At 38.5% G+C, this 24,491-nt stretch overlaps 1 protein-coding gene across 2 annotated transcripts; it reads right to left on the bottom strand.

Moving 5' to 3' along the window:
- Positions 1 to 18,458: 18,458 nt before the first annotated feature.
- On the bottom strand, positions 18,459 to 22,704 carry CFL2 (cofilin 2). 2 transcript variants are annotated; one of them, XM_028505993.2, is made up of 4 exons: positions 22,516 to 22,704; positions 21,171 to 21,478; positions 20,978 to 21,054; positions 18,459 to 20,897 (listed from the first exon to the last, which is right to left on the bottom strand). In XM_028505993.2, exons 1-4 carry the CDS (start codon positions 22,516 to 22,518, stop codon positions 20,785 to 20,787), a joined length of 501 nt encoding a protein of 166 aa, XP_028361794.1. In that variant the 5' UTR covers positions 22,519 to 22,704; the 3' UTR covers positions 18,459 to 20,784. The 2 variants fall into 2 exon arrangements, with proteins under 2 accessions (XP_028361794.1, XP_028361795.1); XM_028505994.2 differs by lacking the exon at positions 22,516 to 22,704 and adding an exon at positions 22,144 to 22,277.
- Between the last annotated feature and the right edge of the window lie 1,787 nt (positions 22,705 to 24,491).

Raw genomic sequence — 24,491 nt, 5'->3', positions numbered from 1 at the left:
ACTTGGGTAAAGGGGAACTACTATGTACCTTTTGCATGTATATATACTATACATATTTGCATATAGTGTTAAGTGAAAAGCAAAAAACAAAACTACATGGAATAACTACTTGTTTAATATATGTGAAATGAGCCCTGGTTGGTGTGGTTCAATGGATTGAGTGCCGGCCTGTGAACTGAAAGGTTGCCAGCTCCATTCCCATTCTAGGGCATGTGCCTGGGTTTCAGGCTAGGTCCCCAGTGGAGGGCGCATGAGAGGCCACCACACATTGATGTTTATCTCCCTCTCTCCCTCCCTCCCCGTCTATAAATAAAATTTAAAAAATGTGAAATGATAAATAGGACTCTTACTCTATAATCATCATGTTTTTAAAATGTAACATTACATAATGAATATTTTTCATATCATTAAATGTTACTCAGGAAACATGATTTTTATTTATTTTAGTTTTTATTAAATGTATAGGGGTGACATTGGTTAACAACACTATATAAGTTTCAAGTGTGCAACTCTAGGATACATTATCTGCACACCACCGCCACCCAAAGTCTCCTGCATCACTACGTATTTGCCTCTCTCTCTCCCTTTACTTTCTCCATCCTCCCTCCCCCTAGAAACTTATTTTATCATGTAAATTCCGTACAATTTAACCTCTATATTGGTCTTTTTCCCTATCTTATAATTGTGGTGAACATCTACTTAAATTTTTCTTCAGTTCTTATGAATGATCATAAGAAAGATCACATATTGAACTCCTATGCGCCAGCTACTGTGCTAGGCACAAGAGAAATAATGGTGAGCAAAAGAGGCATGGTCCCATCCTTCAGGGAGTTAGCAATCTAATGAGGGAGATTAACCTACAGTAATCCACTGATCATAAATTAGAATTGTGAATGCATATTATGATAAAAAGGGAAGGCCCATGTCAATCACAGTATACACCACCAGAGACCTTCCCTAGTCTGGCGGATTATGGAAGATCTCTTAGTCTGACGGATTATGGAAGATCTCTTGGAGGAAGTAATATTGGGCTTGGGATCCAAGTGAAAAGTGGAGCCAGATGAACAATGAACCTGGACAAGAGTATTCTAGGCATTGAGAACAGTGAATGCAAAGGCCCTTTGAGAGCAAGCAGCATGGGGCATCTGAGGAGCAGCCTGGACTCGCTGTAGCCCCGCAAACAAGAGGGTGCAGGGTGCAGGAGCCAGAGAGGTGGGGGTGGTAGCAAGAAGGTGAGAGTTGGGCTCTGGAGGCCTCATTGTAGATCTTGATTTTTCTCCTAAAATGAAACAAGATTGAAGGATTATAAACAGGATAAACTGCAGTGTGGAGGTTAGGCTGGAGATCCGGTGAGACTGTGAGGAAATTTAACAGTTAATCCTGGTGATAGATGATGGTGGCCTGGGCCAGGGGGCATGGAAAGAAGTGAACAAATCTGATAGACATTTTAGAAGATAAGACTTGGAGGACTGGAGATGAATTGGTTACGGAAGGGTGAAGGAGAGGCGGCGACAGGATGCTGCCTGGTTTTTGACTTGCTGAACTGGCTGAACTGGAGACATAGTCCCTACATCAGGAATCCTGGCAAAGAAGCAAATACGGAGGAGGGGCTACAATCATAAAGCTGAGTTAGACAATCTTTTTTTTTTTTCCTTTTGTAAAGAGCCAATTTTTACAGTCTTGGTTTAACTGAAAAAATAGGACTTGTTTAATTTCCACATATTAGTGAATTTTCTAAATTTCTTTCCATTATCAAATTCTAACTTCACTTTATTGTGATTAGAAAACATGATTTGTTTCAATCTACTGATTCAGAATAGAAGAGCATCCCTGGCTGGTGTGGCTCAGTGCACTGAGTATAGGCTTGCAAACTTAAAGGTTCCTGGTTCAATTCCCAGCCAGGGCACAGGCCTGGTTTGCAGGCCAGGTCCCTGGTTGGGGGTGCAAGAGGCAACAGATCCATGTTTCTCTTACACATTGATGGTTCTCTCCCTTCACCTCTCTCTAAAAATAAATACGTAAATCTTTTTTAAAAAACTTTAAAAAATAGAAGAGCAAAGATAATTCTTTATTTATTTTGTTTCCCCTTTAATCTTCCAGAACTTGAAAGATTACTGCACACAGTGATAGTAAATACAAGACCAAAGTAGCACCCTATGGGTTAGTTCATTGGTCATACGAGGAAACACAGCTTTGTAATGGTAGGCATCAATCTTGGCCTCATTATCAGTGGGGCAACCAGATATGTGTGCACCTGATGTGATACAGTACGAAGGACACAGCATCACTTATGAAGTATTCTCGCCAAATGTTTAACCAACTGAATCTACCAACCTTTTAGATCTAATTGCCTCAGCTTATAGGGGATAGAGTAAGAAGAGGAAGTGACATCAAAGGAAATCATCAGATAAATACAGTAAGTGGAAACTTCTCTACAGTATACTACTGAATTTCTTTTAGCTCAATGGCATTTAAAAAGGGTGTATTGGAGACTATTCTAGATTAAACGAGCTGATTTATGAGAATGAAACCAAATGCAATGTGTGGACTTAGACCATTGTTTGAACACAGTATCTGTAAAATTATAAAAGATCTGAACAGATCACTGAGGAGGAGAAGGGAGGGGCCGTAAGAGGAGGTTGCCTGAGGCTGAGGTAAAAAAACAGTCTAGACAGAATTGGCTGTGAGAAGCTGAATGCCTCCAGAGCACGTGGAATTATTGGGCCAGGGAGATTTGAAATAAAGAGTGCTCTCGGCTCTCTCTTCTTCTCAAGGATTCGTAGATGATAGTGCTCCAGCTCCCTGCATTTCTTAATAACAGATGGTATTTTGGATGGGAAGGAGCTCCAGCCGCAGCCTCAATCCAGCTGGCCTGGCAGAGAGTGGCAGGTATTTCTTTGGATGTTCTAGAAGGGACAAGCTGTGAGGCAGAAGCCTGCCATTCTTCAAAATTGTGTACTTTGGTATCTTATGTTGTTCTGGTTTGTAAACTAACCCTAGAGAAATAAGACAATTAAAAAATAATGGGGGGAAATGACAGAGAACTCAAGGTATTAAAGAGTTTAGCTTTAACTCATAAGTTTAAGTGATTAAATCTGTAACTAGAGTTAGAGAGTTTAGCTTAATTGATAGGCTTTGGTGACTAATACATGTGGAAAGCTGCTATTTCCAAAATTGTGAAACATTTTTTAAAATGTTATACTTTATTGATTATGCTATTACAGTTGTCCTGATTTTTTTCCTTGGCCCTTGTCCATCCAGCACCACTCACTCTCAGGCAATCCGCTCCCCCCCACCATTGTTCATGTCATGGGTCATGAGTATAAGTTCTTTGGCTACTCCCTGTCCTATACTGTACTTTACATCCCATGGCTACTCTGTGACTACCTGTTTGTATTTCTAATCCCCCTCACCAACCTCACAAAAAACCGCTTTAAAAAAAAAACAAAACCAGCCCTTCCCCCACACCTCCCTCTCATCTGGCAACCATCAAAACTCTCCTCCCAGACCATGATTTCTGTTCTGGTCTTGTTTGCTTAGCTTGTTTTTTAGATTCAGGTTTTGACAGGTAATTTAGTATGTGCCATTTTATTGTTCATAGTTTTGATCTTCTTTTCTTCAGTAGTCCCTTAACATTTCATATCATAATGGTTTGGTGATGATGAATTCCTTTAGTTTTCTCTCTATCTGGGTGCTTTTTATCTGCCATTCAATTCTATCTAAGTGATATCTTTGCTGGGTAGAGCAATCTTGGCTGTAGGTTCCTGCTTTTCATGACTTTGAATATTTCTCGCCAGTCCCTTCTAGCCTGCAAAGTTTCCTTTGTGAATCAACAAATAGTCTTATGGGAACTCCCCTGCAGGTAACTAACTTATTTTCTCTTGCTGCTTTTAATTCTCTCTTTATTTTAACCTTTGGCATTTTAATTATGATTGTGTCTTGGAATGGGCTTCTTTGGGGTCCATCTTTTGGGACTCTCAGTGGTTCCTGGACTGCATGTCTGTTTTCTTTCTCTCATCAATTAATGAAGTTTCTTCATTACTTTTTCAAATAGATTTCTAATATCTTGCTCTTTTCTCTCCCTCTTCTAGCACCCCTATGATGCAAATGCTGGACCATATGAAGTTGTCACCTAGAGGCTGCTTATACCACCCTCATTTTTCAGATTCTCTTTCTTATTGTTGTTCTGATTGGTTGTGTCCTTATAACCAGGTTTTGAACTCTGCATCTGATAGATTGTTTATCTCCATTTTGTTAGCTCTTTTTTCTGGAGTTTTTTATCTGTTCTTTCATTGAGCCATGTTTCTTTGTCTCCTCATTTTGGCAGCTTCCCTGTGTTTGTATCTATGTATGAGGTAGAGCTGCCCTGTCTTGGCAATGTGACCTAAGGGCAATAGGTGTCCTCTAGGTTCAGTGGCACAGCCTCCCATATCACCCAAGCTGCATATTTGAGGTATGCTCTTTGTGTTGGCTGAGTTAATACTCTCCTCTTGTAGTTGAGCCTTGGTTGCTGTTGGCAGGTCAATGGGATGGTTTACCCAGAGCCAGTCAGCTGCAAGGAGCAGCTGTGACCATTGACCACCACACTGGCTTCCACAGAGTAAGCTGTGCAGGGGCAGGGTGGTGGGCTCCAAACGTGGCCTGTAGTTGTCCATGGGTGTTAGTGTGGTGGACAAGGTCAGCCCCCACCTGTGTTTTGGCCCAGGGCCACCTTTGCTGGGCTATGAAGCAATCTGAGGAGGCTACTACTTGTGCTGGGCGTTGGAGATTCCCAAACTAAGCCAATCTGTGAATCTAGTAGGCTGGCCCCCTAGTGCCAGGCCTGAGGCTCCTGAGCCAGCTGTTGCTTGTTGATAGGAATTAGGAAGTTGTGAAGCATGAGCCAAACCAGCCATTCATAGGAAAGCAGCTTAAGTGGGTCTGTAAATTGGGTGGGGTGGAGTCTCAGGGGATATCTCCAGAGTGGGGTAAATAGTGTTAGTCATGTTGATAGAGTCTCAGATATGGCACCATCTTGCAGGTCCTGTGACTGGTGGAAGGGAGGATTCAGAAAAGGGACATGGGTTGCTCACCTTGATGCCAGATACTACAGTTCAATTTCTCCTATATGCTCTTGGTGCCTTTCAAGCTCCTATCCCAGTGCTGGAGCCCAGAGAGAGTGAATCTGAGTTGGTGAGTTGTGTGTGGGTTCTTTAAGAGGAACTGCTTGAGGCCCCAGAAGTTTCTTCTTCACTGACTCAATCCCTGCTGGGTTTTGCAGCCAGAAGTTGTGGTCATTTATTTTCCTGACACTGGAAACTTGGGATGGGGACCTGGTGTGAGGCTGGGACTCCTCAATCCCAACATATCCATCCCAAATTTTATCCACCACACATGGATGTGGGCCAGCTGGTTCTTTGTCTGCCCCTTCTACCAGTCTGGATGGATGTGGTTTCTTTTTAATTCCGTAGTTGTCAGACTTCTGTTCAACTCAATTTCTCTGTTGGTTCTGAGTGATGTTGTTCTGTATTTTGGTTGGAATTTTGATGTGGTTGTGGGAGTGGTGGGCCATGTCTTCCTACACTGCCTTGATAGTGGCAGTGAGTAGCAAAGACCCCAATTGCTGTTCAGTAACAAAGAGACATTTTAGGGACACTTGGGGAAATTTTAATACAGATCTTTGTATTAGATTATATTAAGAAATTATTGATTTTGTTTGGTGTCATAATGGACCTCTCTCTGATGCACTAAGGATCAGAGTCTCAGGTCCGGGCCCAGTGGGACCTCTGGCAGCAGAACACCGGGAGCACGTGACCCTGCCGTCTCACCTGCGCTATGTCACTGTCCAGCAAGAAACTGACCCTTTCTTTTCTGATGGTAGTTTTGGTAAAATTTCAACTCTGGTCAGTTCTCTTTCACAGCCACGCCCCTTCCTCAGGTCCCAAATAAATGTGAAGGTGTGAAAAGGGCTGAATTAGTAAAATAATATTTCTTATTTTGCTTTCGAATACATATAAGCTGAGTTCCTGCTACCTTAAAAAAAAACATAATTTTATTAACGTCACCCCAATAAATTCAATAAAAGTAAAAAAAAATAACAGTTGTGATGGTTAAATTTTACCTATTTTATTTCCTCTTAATTTAACTCTTCATAGAATCCATCTTGCTATTCCTAATTATCACCCTAATAAGTCAACCAGAAATTGGACCGCTGGATCACCACAGTTTGGATGGTCACGAACCTAGTCCACTGACCTTGGAATACTATATTAGGAAGTAAGATCCCCAGGTCTTTACTTATGTCTCACTTCTCTCATCTTGTTGTAGAGCTAGCAGCTCCAGAGTGTACACACATTTCTAAGTATTGGGGAAAGAGGAAAAGAGGAGAGAGTTTACATTTATCGAGTAGCTATTATTGGCCAGGTATTATACATTATATGAACTATTCTATTACCAATGTCCACTCATGTAACTGGTGATAAATATAAAATATTAGTAGTTAAGAGGGCTGGCTCTAAAAATGTAATGAGAGAGTGACAGTTGGGCAGAGGGGGGAAGGTAGGGGCAGAGGAAAAAAAGTGGGTATGTAAAACTGGCAAAAATGAACATTATTGAATTGAATTAAATGGAGGTTATACATTCACTCTGCACTATTCTTTCAACTTTTAAAATAAGATTCATAATTAAAATAAAGAATATCCTCAATAGTTAAATAAAGTTATCATATAACTTAACATAGGACTACTAGGTATATAACCAAGAGAACTGAAAACTTAAATCCACACACAAAAAATCTTATATACAACTGTTCATAGCCCCATTATTCATGTGAACAAAAAGTGGAAACCACCCTAAAGCCCATCAACTGATGAATGGATAAATAGAAATCATAGCCACATGATGGAATAGTATTTGGCAATAAAAAATTCTGATATATGCAACAATATGAATAAAACTTGAAAGCATTATGCTAAGTAAAAGAAGCTAGTAACATGCCCTACATATTTTATCCATTTATATAAAATGTCCAGAGTAGGCAGATCTATAGGAATAGAAAGAGATTGGCAGCCTAGGACTAGGAGTGGAGGATTATGGGTGGAGTGCTTGCTAAATGGGTATGGGGTTTCTTTTAGGAGGATTCAAATGTTCTAAAATTAGATTATGGTGATGCTTACATAACTGTGAATATACTAAAAACTGCTGAATTGTGTACTTTACATGGGTGAATTATATGATGAATATAAATACATAAAGCTGTTTTTAAAAAAGAAAAAATAATGAGTCTGGAGTCAAGACAGGATTTGTATATGTCTGTACCACTTCTTTGTCACATAGTCTTGGGCACGTAGTCTAACCTCTGAGCTACAGTTTCTAACATATGAATACAGGAGAAGTGTCACCACCACTAGCCTTGTTTAGGGAAATAATCTATGAAATAATTTATGTGAGGCGCCCATAGTAAATGCTCAATAAATGTTAGCTATTATTGATTATCCAACAGCCCTAGAGTTTTGTTCTTTTCCCATTTTTAAGATGAGCACTCTGAGGCCCACAAAAGTGAAAAGTTTATCCAAGATCATGAACCTAGTAGTAAGTAGGAGTGGACATTCAGATGACACATGACTGTAAAAGCCAGGCTTTGCTACCATGTGATTTTGTCTGCCAGAGCAGATGGATTGTTTGTAGTATATTATACATTTATAGAAGGTGCTTTAAGAATCATTTAACTGCTTATGAGAAATCAATATGCTAAAAAATGCACACATAATTTTGGCATAATTTTATGCCAAAGTGGTATTATTTATTTACTATTCCCTAAATGTCTTGAGCTTGATCTTCTTACACACAGGGGATCAACAGATCACAATTTGGTTTTGGGAGAAACAAGCAGACTTTTCCTCTATGCATGTGGTATTTCTGAATGGCCCTGGGATGTCTTACGACCAGATTAATGAAATTAATTATGTATTATCTAGTCAGCAATTTCCAACCTTTTTCATCTTATGGCACACATAAACTAATTACTAAAATTCTATGGCACACCAAAAAAAAAAAAAAAAAAAAGAAAAAGAAGAAATACAGGGCCTGGCACAAAAACTCCCCTTTTTATTACAAAACCGTAAGCATGTAATTCTGTTACATAACAATATCACACTCAAGCACACCATATAACATTCTAGGTGAAATGTTTAAACTGCTGTTCACCTCGTGCAAGACATTCCCACTCAAACAAACCTTACTTCTGCAGGACCTTGTATTTTTGCTGATCTAACAAAAATAGGTATAATTTTGATTCATTTGTGCCAGACAGCTATTTTTCTATTGGCTGTTGTCATTTTTTAAATTTGACAATCTAAGGGAAAAGAGGTCAGTGCCCCTGACTAAATAGTCAGGAATTACATATTTTAAAAATTCTTGTGGGATACCCATTGAAAATCACTGATCTAAGGACAGCACTGAACACTTTCCACCTTGTGTTATGGCTATTGACACATATTTCTTCTCTTCTCAACCAAGACCCTTCAGCACAGTTAAGGATGCCAAACATAGAATGTATTTACTAAATTATTTTTGAATGAATGAATGAATGGATACATACAAGCCACACTTCAACAGTCATTGGCTCTAATATGGCAACAGATTTTCCTACAGATGTGGGCTTCGTGCTAAGGACCAGATGAAGAATAAGACAAGTAACTATGAACAACTTATAAAGACTTAAAAACAACTACTGCTTATTCCCCCAAAGTACTAAAAGTTCCCATTTAATCACTTGTATCTCTACTCCACTCCCCAAATCATACACACATACATAGCTGGAATTTTCCTGCTTCTTCCTTAAAACTGTTAATAATGCCTGATTAAGGTAAACAATCTAGTATAGGATAGACTGGAGCTGTGTAAGCCATATGGATGTGAAGAGCCTTCTAGCTGCCATGGAAACAAGTCTGGTTGAATTCTTAAATATAGAAGTCTAACCTGCCACACCCAACTGGACCTGAGTTTTACCACCCCGCCCCCCCGCCCCGCCAAAGGGAAATTACATGCCTGGCACTCAGTGCTGTGTGCGGCACACACTAAGCATTCAGTCAATGCCTGTTGTATGAATAACTAAAGTTGTCTGCTTTTCTTCGGCTCCTATTCATATTGTCCACGTTTTATATTGGAATTCTCATTTTCGTAGGCACAGATTTGAGTTCCACTGTGTGGTCTAGGGGCAATGCTGTAGATGAGAAAATAAAAGGAAAGTCTGAAAACAGCCCAATTAGAAAAAGAGGAAGTGATTTACAGAAACCAACAACAACAACCACATCCAACAGCTCTTTTATACTGAACTACTAGGGTTTGAGCTCTGAGCAGGTCAATTCAGTTCTCTTTATTCTGTGGCTGTGGTTAGTCCCAAACCTGTTTATCCTTTTTTTCCCCATCAGATTCTCAGCTTTATTTATAACAATGTATTGATATGTTATTAATTAAAAACATATTGTTTTACATAAATCACAAGTCAATTTGTTCTTTAATTAGAAAAACATTGGTTATTTGGATGCTTCTCTTTCCTCTTTTGTACATTTTTTTTGTTATTTAGTCTTTCGTTAACATTTATCTTTTAAGAGTGAAGGGAAGGCAAAGCAATAGGCAAATCCACTACGAATTTTGAGAAAACAGACAAATGCAACTCAAGCACAGCTACCTAAGTAAAAGTGAGTGATTTCATCTTTGAACACAGAGAACAGCAGTTTAATGCACTCAAAGACTATGACGATTATGCACCTCTCTGATCATTCTCTAATGTCAACATAAATACCCAGAAATTGAGGCAGGATATTCTACTGTAACATCTGGAAACACAGACTACTTAAATCCTCCACAGTGCACATGAAATTTCATTCATTTGTTCAACAACCTTTTACTTTAAATACTTTCTATGTACCAGAACTATTTTAGTTGTTGGAGATCCAAGTTAGGGGCTGAAAAGAATGTGCAACATGAAGAAACATTAGGAGACAGGGGAGAAAGTTGCAAGAAATAATATTGGTAGATACTTTCTCTCGACCCTATAAGCCCTATAGAGTACTGGCTCTCTCTCTTCCTTGACAGATAAGCTTCTTTTAAAAGTAGTCTATACCTCTACTACTGTATAGAATTAAGAATAAGCGTTTAGGACCTTTTATGGCAATTTGACCTGGCCAAACATTCAAGCCTGTTTGTTACCAGCAGATTTGTCTTGTTGAACAGAATATAGACCAGCTTGGTTGTCACCCAGATCTTAGGGTACCCAGCGTCTGGCACGAGTGGCATACTAGTCACATAGCAGGGCTGTTGTCAGTCCACAACACATTGAAAATTACATTGTGCTTCCCCACAACATTTGAAAAGCACTGGTCTCTACACCAATACTGACTCCACCGATCTCTTATTCAGTCTTCAAATCATTTCAATCTGGCATCTGCCCTTTCTGCTCTGCTAAAAATGTCAGAGGAGCCCTGGCTGGTGTGGTCAATTGGTTGGAGTGTCTCCCATACACCAAAAGGTTGTGGGTTTGATTCCTGGTCAGGGCATATACTAAGGCTGTGGGTTGCATCCTTAGTGGGGGTGCATACAAAAGGCAACCAATTGAGTTTCTCTTACATGGATGTCTCTTTCTCTCCCCTTCCTCTCGCTGTCAAAGCAATGAAAAAAAAACGTCCTCAGGTGAGGGAGAAAAAAAGAAATGCCATAGGAATGGTCACTGACCTCCTTTACAGCCAGGTTCAGTGGATTCTTTTTTTTTGTCTTCATCATATGTGACATCTCTGTAGCTTTTGACCCCTTCGCTTCTGTAACATTACAGAGGTTATGTTCCCAGAGCTACCCAACAACTCCTGTCTTCTTTCCAGGCTTCTCTTCTGTCTGCTCCTGGCCTGTTTCTCTTCCCATACTACACTCACACAGGTTATTGCTGGACAATCCTACCGATGTTCCACAGCTTCAACTATATACTGTTGACTTTTTTTTTAAAGATTTTATTATTTACTTTTAGAGAAAGAAAGACAGAGAAACATCAATGTGCGGTTGCTGGGGGTCGATGCAATCCAGGCATGTGCCCTGACTGGGAATCGAAAGTGCAATGCTTTGGTTCTGAGCCTGTGCTCAATCCACTGAGCTATGCCAGCCAGGCTACTGTTGACTTCTAAACTTCTCTCTCCAGTTATTATAAACTCAATGCTACATTACTGTGCTTAGAACACTTGCAAAAACAAATCCATTTTAAGGTAAAAAAAGCAAGCTAAACAGAGAATTGTCTTTTTTCATTTACAATTTTCAAAATTATACATTATAGCTCGAGAAACCATTTTTATTCCAAATGAAATCTCATATGGAATTCCAATATATAAAACGAAAGAACAGCAGTTTCTTCGAAATGAATGTGAACAATATCCATTCAGTCTTTTACTTACCGGGGCTTCTCAGGTAATTGCTAAACTGGTTATTTCTTAACCTGGGATCTTTGGACCCCCAAAGGATTCATGGAAAGAATTCAGGGAACCATGAAAACTTACCTCTTTATTCTAACTAACCACTACTTGAAATCTACCAGTTCCTTCAAGTGTAAATATAGGCCATAAACCACACAGTATCAGCAGTCATAGAGAGAGATCACAGCCACATTCATGCAGCTATCTCAAAGTATAATTTACATTCATCACTACATATAATGGTAGTTATTACACTGCTACTAGGTATTGTTACGTAGTGTGTTAAGGATACATGTTAAGGTATCACAATTTTGATGATATGCAACATATACATTATTAACATGAAAACATGATTCTGCCCTGGCTGGTGTGGCTCCGAGGATTGAGTACCAGCCTGTGAACCAAAGGGTTGCTGATTCAATTTCCAGTCAGGCCACATGCCTGGGTTGTGGGCCAGGTCCCCAGTAGGGGGCATGCAAGAGGCAACCACACACTGATGTTTCTCTCCCTCTCTTTCTCCCTCCCTTCCCCTCTCTAAAAATAAATACAATTTTTTTTTTTTAAAGAATTAAAAATGTTCTTTAATAGAAAGTGATCTTTCAGATGACCTGAAAATTCCATTCTCTATCACCAGCATACTGGCTTGGCTTTCTCTAATGAGCAGATGATGTAACAGAAAACATTGCTAAATTCCTTCTAAAATCTTTGATCCAGGAAATTAGCCATGGATTATATTGGGCAGACAAGAATCCTACAATAAAAGCTCACATGTAGAATAATGGAAAATACAACTGTGATTTTTAAAATTATAGGATATATTTCATTTCAAAGATGCTATAGCTGTAGTTTTAAAATTTTTATCTACTGAAACCAATTATGTGAAAATTACTGCAAATCAGGCTCGTTGGTCTAAATTCAAATAGCAGACCTGTGACTTTTTAGTCAATGGCTTATTTCATGCTTTCAAAATGTTACTTTTATTAAAAATGTTTTCCTTTCACATTTAGATTTCCTGTTGTCTTTTCTGAGCCAATTTGATACTTAAATAACCTTAAATGTCAATATTAAAATATAACTTTTTCCAGCCCTGGCTGGCGTAGCTCAGTGGATTGAGCGCGGGCTGGGAACCACAGTGTCCCAGGTTCAATTCCCAGCCAGGGTACATTCCTGGGTTGCAGGCCATAACCCCCAGCAACCACACATTGATGTTTCTCCTCTCTCTCTCTCCCTCCCTCCCTCCCCTCTCTAAAAATAAATAAAATCTTTAAAAATATATAACTTTTTCCAAATGATTAAAGGCTTACACCTTTTAATTGTGAAATTAATTAATTCTTGTCAATTCTCCTATGTACCTCTCAAATACATTGCTCCAAATGTACTTGCCACTGCCTTAATTCCGGCCTCCCCTCATAACTGCCTTCAATTTCCTCACCCTTCCCCTGTGTTCCCAACACAATGAGGTTCTGTGGTTCCAAGATCATCCACTCCTTCTGCTTTAAAACTCCGCTCTGGCTCTCATTGTACAGTTTTCATGTTTGTTATCACGGTATCCATGACCCTCAATGACCTGGTCATACCCACCTTCTGCACTTCTCTTCCCAGTGCTTCACGCTAGATGATTCAGCTGTCGTCAGCTATTGCAGGCCTCTGCACAGCTCTTCTTCCTCCAGACCATCCTTTCATACTGACTTCTAGTGAACTCCATCATCCTTCACAACTCAGCTCAAATATTACTTCTGTAAGGCCTCCTAGAAGCCCATCCTACTTCAAAACTAATCTGTTATCACACTGTATGATAATTAGTTATTTATATGCTTGCCTTTCCTATAGCACTGTAAGCTTATGAGACCATAAAGGTGCTTCATGTTTGTTGAACTGAACTGAATTTGATTTAATGATATGAGTAATTGGGAAACACAAGTTTCTAGAGTGACTCACAATGGCCAGGATGATGTTTCTCTACAGTAAACATAAATCTTTTGTGTCTTTAATCACAGGGATTACCAGACCCTCTTGGAATAGCACACAAAACATAAACTCTGCAATATAAATTGTTTCTGGCTTACTGCAAAATGTATACATTATGTTAAAGAAAGGTTTATTTAGTTCTCACTTTCCACCAGGAACTAGCATCTATTAAATGTTATGTAGCCGTACCAGGAAAAGCAGGGTCCTGAAACACTGCAAACTATTTTGTGAAATAATTCCTTTTGGGAACAGTAAAAATTACACCAGAGTTGCCCATTATCAAATCCCAATAGAACAAAGTAGGTGGCATGACAATACAGGGACATTTTGTGGCTTCAAGTATTTTAGCAAATGGCAAGCATTCAGGAGAATTGTCTTCAAGCCCCAAATCTACTTTTCTGTGACTATGGCCATAACAAAGTTCTCTTTCTGGGATGAAAAATAGTAGGGAATTTTGCACAAACAATACAGGGTTTGGCAAAAAGTAGGTTTACAGTTATGAGTGACATTCTTTTAATAATCATAACCTGTATGTCTTTTTCCATATGAACTATAAACCTACTCTTGCCCACCCCTGTATTTCAGAATAAAGTCTCTCCTCTTATCAGCATACACAAATAACTTAAGACTAATTTTAATTACAGGAATATCCCTAATAGTCCTAAGAGTTTAACACAAGTTGTCCCGCAGTATTTAAGACTAGCTCATGATTTAACTTTCTTACTTCTTTTATTTTGCAGAAGTTCCCCATTATTTATCAAATAAAAAACGCAATTATTTTAAAGAATATCAACCACCCTGGCTGGTGTAGTTCAGAGGATTGAGCACGGGCCTGCGAAACAAAGGGTTACTGGTTCGATTTCTAGCCAGGCACATGCCTGAGTTACAGGCTAGATCCCTAGTTAGGCGGCACGAGAGGAGCAAAGGAGCAACCACAGGTTGGATGTTTGTCTCCCTCTCCTCCTTCCCCTCTAAAAAATAAATAAAATCTTAAAAAAAAAAAAGAATATCAAGCATATCAGGTTAGTCCATTTTTGGTTTTCCTATGAGAATGTCATTAGACTTTTTTTTTGTTTCATCTAAGGCTCATTTTCCTAGAATTCTATTCATTTATTTTAATCGTGCCAAGAGAATATCTAATGAAATAAAATATCTAGCTCAAGGAAACTATTTGTTGCAATGACACTGAATGATACTTCAAATAATTCAAAAACTTTTTAAAAAGATTTTATTTATTTTTAGAGAGAGGGAAGGGAAGGGGAAAGGGAAATATCAATGTGTGGTTGCCTCTTGTGTGCCCACTCCTGGAGACCTGGCCTGCAACCCAGGCATGTGCCCTAACTGGGAATCAAACCTGTAACCCTTTGGTTAGCAGCCCCGCTCAATCCACTGAGCTACACCAGCCAGGGCTAAAACTTCTTCTTCTATAGCCAGGATACAAGATATTAATTCAGTCACCTGGTATTTCTTAAAAAGTGCTGTACTATGGTAATTATAAAGCACTGATTCTTTAGCAGGCAGATAAAAGCAAAACCAAAATGAGGAAAGTACTGCTAAATCAGCTTCATAACAAATATAATTCTAGTGCAGCAACTCTTCAAAGTGTACACATGTACTCAATATGTAATAGTAATAAAAACTGTACAATCAATTATTTTACCTTAAAAAATCAGTTAAGTTTAAAAAAACCCCTGATCATTCTAAAATCTAAATATATTTCAAATTAGTAAAATGGCTAACACTAGTTTAACTTATCCCCTTCACCCTCATATAAGACTTTTTGGAATGGAAACTATAAAATTCACATTCCTCATAAACACAATGATCAATAAGCAGTAATGAATAAAGGGAACATCACTTTCAATCTTCCAACAGCTACTTTACAAAAAAGGTATAAGCCATATTTTAATCCTTATTGTACAATTCTTTTCCACTTATTTCATATTTTGTGTGGAATGGCAAAGTTTTGTGATTTAGAACATAATAATCTGCTCCAATTTTTACAAAACTGTTTAATTATGCTAATTTGGGAACTTGCCTTTCTTTTTATTGGTGAGTTTGTAGCTAATCAAAAAATAAACATAAAAATAAAAATAAAAGGCCCCATCAGCTCACAGGAACACATAGGCAGCTATGGGCCATATGCCCAAGAATTTTCTGATTCCTTCAGTAACTATGAACCTCCAAAGGAATATTTGAAATTCCACTATTAAAAAATATATAAAATGAGCAAAAAGAGCTACAAGAAAATAGTATTCATTAGCATGAGTGTTTTTCGTCTTCAGTGAGAAAATTATACTTTTGAACAAAGATGTTTCAAAATTTTGTTATTATGCCAAACTACTAAAATGTTGTATATGCATAATCAAATTAGCTGTCAGAAGTCAACAATAAATGAAAAGTATATATATAAATGACAGTAATCATAGCTACTTTCAAGTTAACATGCCAGGGTATATGTGAGAAAAATCTAATAGGCTAAGAAGTCAACTGGAATTTACATTTTTAAAGACTGCTTCTCTTTTAATAATTTAAAAAAGTTGATCCAAGAATAAACCTTCTTTCTAATGGAAACAAATTCCTTTGTGTGCCTTTAATGATACAGATAAAAAGGCAAATATGCCTTATCTAAATACTGATATATTTAGACACCTTGCTGAGATGGAGTAATAGCTCTTTATCTACAGCTCAGCTATCTTACATACTTTAGTTATAACCCAACACCCAGAAAGTACACCAGAGTTCTTAACAGCCAACAGAAATGTTAGAAGGTTCATGTGCTCAGGCATACTGCTCTCAAAGGTAACTTATTCTGAGTGTATGCACTTCATTAAACACAATTCTAACAAACTTGGCTTTCCAAATCCACACAAGATGAAAAGCAACAATTATGAGAAGCTACTATAGACAAAGTACACTGATAATAACGAAGGCAGTATCTGAGTTTAAAAGCCTGAAAGCCAAAAGAAAAAAAGAAAGACATCAAAAGCCACAGTTGACCCTTCTAAGGTTACTTACTTTGAACAATCATTCACGTACTTCAGGAGACTCTCAAGTCGGCATGCTAGCACATTATACAATTGAAATTAATGATGACCTTGAGACTATATTTGAAGGAATACAATTCCTTCAAGTATACGTTTTGATATCTGTGTACTTGATAGGTGATCACATCTGATTTGTTTGGGACTGTCCCAGCTTAATCAAGCCTGTTGTCTGGCATAATTATTACTGGCTCTCCTTTTCATTCTCAAGTGTCCTGGTCTGGACTACAACTTTCAGGGGACATCCTACTGAGTATTTACCTACATGCCAGGACTATTTACTCCAGGTACTTTAATTACCCTCACAATCCTATAAAATGGGGTATAATTATTGTCCCCTTTTTATAGATGAACTAAGACTCTGAGGTTAAATGATTTTCCTAAGATTGATAGTAAGTGTTCAAGGCCTACATGTGACTAACCCAGACATCTGATACCAAAGTCCTAGTACCTAAAACACTGTAATACACAATACTGTCTCTCCTAGGAAGATGGGTATGGAAGGGGGAGGAAGGGGGAGGGGAGAGGGGGAGGGAAGGGAAATATCCAAGTTTTTAGAAGAATTAAGAAATATTAAAAAAATGAGGTATTAGCTTTTGGAAAATGTCTATATAGTCCTTATGATTCCACCATCTCATAAACTCATAATACTGAAACGTCTAAGAAAATCTTTGAAGGGTAAAACTTTAATAGTTCAAATTTTTATGAGCATAGACTTTCTTAGGAAACAGTATTTCTCTAACTTTATTTCCTGTTTTTTTTTTACTTCAAAATTATTTGGAGGAAAATAGTATCTGATAGGTCACATTCAAAAAGCAAACTACACTAAAAAGATTAAGAGTAGTCACAAACTTCAACTCAAGAGGGCTACACTTTGTACTTCCTTCTGAAAAAGATGGTATGTATCAGCTAATTAAGTCTTTAAACTGTGAAAGTAGGTTACAAAAATAAAGAGGTTCAGAGACTTATAATACTTATTTTAACATGACTTTTCTACCTACTTAACTGCACTTTTTAGAATGGTTGAAATGATTACATTAGTATAGTATTTTCCTATTTTGCAAAAAGTATTTCCATATTTGATCCCTCAGCAACCAACTATGGTGGACAGATACTATCATTCTCTATTATGAAGAAAGTGAGGTTCACAGATTAATTTGCTCAATTATGACAGGAAAATTGAAGTGGAGTGATGACTCCCAATTCTATGTGGAAAGAAAGCAATTACTTAAATGCTTGAGAGTAAAAGAAAAGTCTCAGACTTCCTTGTTGGCTGAGATAAAATACAGAATATCTGTGAATTACAGAATATCTACAAATTACAGATAAATACAGAATACCTATGCTGTCTGAAAAGCAATATTCACTGGGACCTGCCTGTACCTCTCTCCCATCATAGAAAAATGAATACTCATTTGTTTTGGATCTCAAACTATTATTAAATTTGCAAACAAAACCAGGACCTATAAAGAGCAGAACCAGATTATTTTTTGAGTGACAAATGTTCATAATGAAAGGTGTTCTCAACCACTCTGTGATTTACCATTGCTGAAACTATCCCTCACTGTGAAAACACTTTTTTAAAACAATTTTCTCCTAAAGCTCATTTGCCAGATTCCATAAATTAGCTGCTATAAAGGATCTAATATCAGAAAAACTCCAAATTAACAAGAGGCTTTTCTTCCAATCTACTGAAAGGTACATTAAACACCCCAATGCTGGCCACATTATTTTACATAATGATGGAAAACAACAGCTGATAGCCAGTTTGGACAAATGCCAACTGTTCCCATTTGCCTGACAATGTTAAAAAATTAACTGCTACAACACTGTTTTTCAAAGAGTATCACTATCTCTAAATGAGAAAGCATCATCAACTAAAAATCCTAAAAAAGACTCAATAGTGCCTCTCTGATTTGCAATATTAGTCTTAAAAATTTTAATGTTCTGAAGTATAAGTAAACACATCTCAACAGCTTTATATATTTTCATGTATTTTATTTTTTAACACTTAGAATTTTGCAAGCTAGCAGTAAAATATTGTCCTTAATATTTTACTAATTAGCACCGTATAACCTTTTAAAGCTAACTGGAACAGTTTCATTGTAAATGATTGTAAAATAAAACGATCATTTCAAATGCCAAATCAGTCTCAAGTAACATGTGAACCATTAATTTTATCATTACTTTTGGCTTTTGCGCAAAGATGTATTTCAAAGATGAACTTAATAGTCAAATCAGTTCTGTCAATCTAACAAATCAAAGTACCACAGTTTAAAGCAATGTTTGCTCTCTGAAATTATTATATTAAGAAGGCACATAAGTTGAGAAACCAGCTATAAAAACAAAAGATACTACTTAACTTATTTAGTTTCTTATTTTTAGAAAAATGAGGAAAATTCCATGGTACAAATGTTATACATATGGTTTGGTGTATGCCAGTATTTTCATGCTTTACTTAGGAGTTTGGCCTTACCAAGAAGCCATCAGAATTTTAGGGTAATTCACAGGGGCAGCTGGAAGCCTAAAATAAAACTGCTCAGTGCAAAAAATACCAAGCCATTCATATAATTTTAAATGAAAACCTAGACATTTAACTCCTACTTGTTTTAAACTGAAAATCTTTTGAAAATGTGGAAAAATATCTAGTTATATTCAAATTACTTCCACACATTAAAAAAAAGGGGATATTTTTCATTTCCTGTTTTGGGATAAAAACATTCTTCAGAGCTATGGGGTTAAGGGTTAAGTTCAAAGCTACGACTGAGTGCTTACTAGTATGCCTGTTTTGCATACCAGTAGAATCCAGTCCAGTTTTGCCATTTGTGGATAACTATGACAAGATACAAAAGCATGTGTTTGCCATAAATAGCTCTGGCTAACAGCAAACTGCTCACAGTGAGCAGATCAAATTCTCTATAAGGAGAGAAGTCTGGACCACAGCCAAATCCCACTCCTACTGTTTAAAAACTGCTATATCAATTCTTTTTTCCCAATTTGCAGAATATATTAGAAATAGTAGCTCAAGTGATAAATATGAGCATTATTAAACTTGTTGAAGGACATTTACAATTATTTTCATTATAATCAAAGACACAATAAGAGCTTCCTTCTACTACCTAACCACTTAGAAATGTAAACGTGAATTAAAAAATAACCACTCTAATTTATCTAGAGAACAAATCAGGTATTGAAGGGTATTTATGTTAAAGTGCAAAAAAAAAAATAATTTCTGATTTCCATATTAACACATAAGAAAATAAATAAACTAATGCTTATAAAAGTATTCCACTAAATAATATTTTATATTAGTTGGCTTTAAGATAGTGTATTTTTTAAACCAAATAAACCCAACGAACTGGAAAATGTCATGCATGAATGTTGTACAAAAAACTTCTTAAATGACCAGTGCAGAGATTAATAATAGCATTTACCTAAGAAGTTGCTTCACATAACATATGCAAAATTTCCAAGGAAAACAAGGCAACATTCTGTAATATGCCACAATTTTTATTGCAACGTGGCCATTTTGTGAGGATGGGGAGTTTGATCTCAAAAACGTTCCATTTAAGGCTCTTTTATACAGAAATTGCCATCAAGACTGATAAAATATCTTTAGTGTTGCAAGACTTACATGGTAAACATAAAACTCCTACACTTACTCAGTAGTGTACACTCAATGGAAAACAAAAAGGCATTAATAACAGCTACTTCTTTTAAGAAGGTATGCAGGTAACAGGAATGAACACTGAGGTACTAGGATAAGTTGATGACAGTTAACACAACTTAATTGGCATTCCTTTTGGGTTGGGGAGTTAAACTCAATACAAAAAGTGCTTTCAATGCATAGTGTTATATCTGTGCTGCCATGTCACAAAAATAGGCTTGCCAAGGCAGGTGAGGTGTATGAATGCTGGAGCCTCACAGAACTGCAATCAAATGTAACTATAAATAATACTGAATAAAGTTTACCATCTGACCAGTGGATAATACTTTCAAGGCATTCAATCAGCTTACCCTTTGCAGTATTCTAAGCTATTCACATTGACAATCACATTCGTTGTAATGCTTGCTGCAAGGGAGGCATATAACCAGTTGTTTTGGCTAAAATATCATGGGAAGGCATTCCTTGGATTCTACATCAAAGTAACAGTATTAAACAGTCTAATGGCAATCACTGATAGGCTGCTTGCATGAATGATATCTCCTTCATTCATTATGTTGGAAGGACCCTGTGGGAAAAGGAAAAAAAACAAAACAAAACCTAATACTATTCCAATTGACTGAGCTGGAGAAATGAAAGCTCCTTAAGATCCGGATGGCACTTGACTGTCATTTTATAAGGGTTTTCCTTCAAGTGAAACTACTACGTTGCCTCCCAATTTCTCTCCAAGTGTAGAACGGTCCTTTATGTCATCCAAGCCATTTACTTGCCACTCATGTTTAATACCTACAAAGAAAAAAAATCCCATTACTTTATTATAATTAAGAAAGAATAATTCCTCTGCACAAAATATTCAGTGTTTGTACCTGTAAATTTCTTTTTAATGGCATCTTTAGAGCTGGCATAGATCATCTTGCTTTTTAAAGGTGCACTTTCAGGGGCCCTACAGAAGAAAAAACAATTGTTGAATCCCAATGAAAAGAAAAACAAAGGCAAACTGACTGTGTTAACAACAATCCTTGCATTTTAAAAGTACTTTTTTCTTTTGTTTTTACACACCAGAATATAAATACTAGGTCTTCTTTCTTAGACTCTTTTGTTTCGTATGTGGCATCGTACAAAGCATATCGGCAATCATTCAGAGGTAGCAACTTCACAAAAGATGTGTAGGGGTCCTCTACAGTATCACCAATGTCACCCACCAAGATCTGCTTTGCTTCTTCTACAATTATTTGTCTTTTGTCATCACTTAAACAGAAGAGAACTGCTTTCTTTCTTTTTTTGATCTCCTCTTGTGTAGAAGATTTCCTTACTTTCATATCATTAAAAACTTTGATGACTTCATCATTCACTGTAACTCCAGAAGCCTAAAAATAATAATAATAAAAAAAACAGTAATTCAGAACACCTATTTTGGTTTTAACCAAAATTACTATTTGCCTGGAGAGGATTCAAGTTAGTCTGGATATCAAAAATTGTTAACTTTCCAAGCAAGTAACCCAATCAGATTTGCCACGTTTTAAGTATCAGTATATGATGTACCTAAGGATTCTAACTCATCCTGCCCCATTCATCTTTTCTAAAGTGGTTTGCCGGCTGAAGTAAATAGAAGGCAGAAGGAAAGGGACAAATACAGGCTGTCCCATCCCTGAAATGTTTCCTCTTTCACTGGGTGATGTCAGAGCTTCAGGAACAGCAGTAAAATACCTTCTGTATTGTGTCAACTCTGCAGGCCTTAAAAAAACACTTTAGGATTTCAGTTAATGCTTCTACTATTTTTTTCTTTAAAGTCACCCTAGCCAGTGCCGTTTCCTCATAAGGAAAGAGAATCAAGTGTAAACTCCAAACCGCCCACAGCTTCAACATAACTGCCTCACAGCGCAAATGCAGACACCAAAATTAACGGATCTAGTGTAAAAGCATTTTTAGCGCGAGAAAGCATTTTAAGACTTTTCCCACCTCCCTAACCTCCCTCAGATGAGTTTTATTACAGGCCACCCAGACCCTTCAGCAAGGGCTTCAAAACACGTACCAATTTTAGATCGCGCCAGTTAAATACAATCAGGCAGCTAAGGGCAAGCACGGCCGGAGCGACCGAGCTCCGCAGCCTCCCGTGCCCTGTAGCCGCTCCCAGTGTCGCGACGCGTCCTGCCGCCTCCCGCTCCTCTCAGACCCGAACCCCGAACCCCGACCCGCGCCCGACCCGCGCCCGGACCTTCCCCGCCCCCAGGAATCCCAAGAGCGACAGCGCCCGGGTGTAGACAGAGTAGCGGGGCCGCAACGCAAAAGCGCCCAGCTTTGAGGCCAAAATCAGGTTAAAATGGCGGCCTCACTCCCAGGCCCTGCAGGGCCAGTAGCTCGCCGCGCCCCGACCCTCGACCCCCGGCTGATACGCCCGCCTCACCATAGTGCCCCCGGCTGTGGTTGCGGCGGCGGCAGGGACTCCGGCTCGGTGGCACTGGGAGGAGAAGAAGGAGGGGCTGGCGGACAGCAGCGAGTGCGAGGCACGCCGGGAGTTGCAGCCGGAGAGGCGGCGGCGGCGGCAGCAGCGGCGGCGGCTTGGGGGGCTGCAGGCGGCAGGCGGGCAGTCACGTGGGCACGCCCCGGCCGGCCCTTCAGCCTCCAGGCCCCGCCCGCGTCCTCGACCTGACCCGGGCGCGCGCGCCCAGCAGGGCCTGTCTGGTACTCGGCTTTGACCGGAGCCTGGAAGCCTGGCGGAGCAGCCTCTCGCTTCTGGGCACCACCGGTCGCAGTCTGGGGAAGCCGCTCGTCTCGCGAAGGGACGTCTCCACGCTGCCTGCGCAAGGGCGCTACTCCCGGGGTCGGTGCGTTTGAGGGGAACGGCTCACCAAGGTGTCTTGCTTCTATTCACCCGAGGTTTCCACCGATAGGGGCCGGATTCCAGCGTCTTGACTCATTTTGGAAAGCTCCCGTACAGAGGTGGCGAGAATTGTCAGATCTCCTTCAATGAAATGAAATAAACACTCTAGGGGTTTACCCAATTGATTGAATTTCTTCGGGAAAAACAAAATGATAAACAGGTGGAAAATCACTTTCCAAAGTCTGTGGTTGAAATAATAATAGGGGAAAACATTGGTAGTAGCATCCCTTGGTAATAATATCCTTTTATATGTCAGACCGCGTAGGAAGTTGTCTCCGCTAGCAGTCCTTTTTCTTCATGAAGCCTCAGTTATGACAGCTGACCTCAAATAAGTGGACCCAAGGGTGGAGATTACTCCCTCTTCTTGGCAGTCACAACCTCTTCTAGCGAAGCTTGTATAACTGAGCCAAGGCTTTTCTCTACCCTTTTTAATACTAAAAATGTATGCCATTTATCAGAGAAAAAAAAAGCCACTTTATCCTTTGAGGAAATTTTTCATAAAGATGTAAGTAAACTAAGAGTTTATAATGAAAATGTTATAAATGAAACACCTTATGTGTTATCTATAATGAAAAAGATTTCATTGTTTAATAACTTTGGGCTGATTTATGCCTCCTGTTTTCCTAAATGTTTATGGTTTCTATCTTACTTTCTTCACTTGTGAAATTGGTAAAATGAATTTGAAACTGATCAACAGTGAAACTTTTTTAAAGTATATTTTATTGATTATGCTATCACAGTTGTTCCATTTTTTTCTCGCCTTTATTCCCCTCCGCCCTGCAACTGCCCTCCCACCAACATTCCCCTCACCCCCCAGACCTTAGTTCATGTCCATGGGTGGTACATGTAAGTCCTTTGGCTTCTCCATTTCCCATATTATTCTTAACCTCCCGCTGTCTATTTTGTACCTACCATTTATGGGTTTTTTTCCCCATCCTCCTCCCCTCCCCTCCCCTGCTGATAACCGTCCATGTGATCTCCATTTCTGTGATTCTGTTCCCATTCTAGTTGTTTGCTTAGTTTTGTGGGTTTTTTTTTAGGTTCAGTTGTTGATAGTTGTGAGTTTGTTATCATTTTGCTGTTCATATTTTTAATCTTTTTCTTAGATAAGTCCCTGATTAAACAAGTTATGATTAAATTATCTTTAAAGTCCTTTCCAGTTTTAAAATTCAGTTCCCTAGTATATCAATGTTTCTCAAGAAAGTGTGTATATGTTCTCAGGATTAAGTAAGTTTAGGGATGGAAAATCATAATGAGAGGCGATTATACCCCAGTTTGTGTGATAAATTATTGTATCCAAGACTTAATATATTTTGCCCTGGCTGGTGTAGCTCAGTGGATTGAGCATGGGCTGTGGACCAAGGGGTCACCAGTTTGATTCCCAGTCAGGACACATGCCTGGATTGTGGGCCAGGTCCCCAGTGGGGGCCATGTAAAACCACACATTGATGTTTCTGTCCCTCTCTTTTTCCCTCACTTCCTTCTCTCTAAAAATAAAT

This window comes from Phyllostomus discolor, chromosome 1, assembly GCF_004126475.2.
Source record: "Phyllostomus discolor isolate MPI-MPIP mPhyDis1 chromosome 1, mPhyDis1.pri.v3, whole genome shotgun sequence".
NCBI classification, from domain to species: Eukaryota; Metazoa; Chordata; class Mammalia; order Chiroptera; family Phyllostomidae; genus Phyllostomus; species Phyllostomus discolor.
Note: the sequence above shows the minus strand (reverse complement) of the source record. Positions and strands in the feature narration are given on the sequence as shown.

Coding starts and splice junctions, on each gene's coding strand:
- CFL2 (XM_028505993.2), bottom strand. Junction 21,055..21,170: donor GACCTAGTATTTATATTCTG/GTGTGTAAAAAC, acceptor TTTCTTCTGTAG/GGCCCCTGAAAGTGCACCTT. Junction 20,898..20,977: donor CATTAAAAAGAAATTTACAG/GTACAAACACTG, acceptor TTTTCTTTGTAG/GTATTAAACATGAGTGGCAA.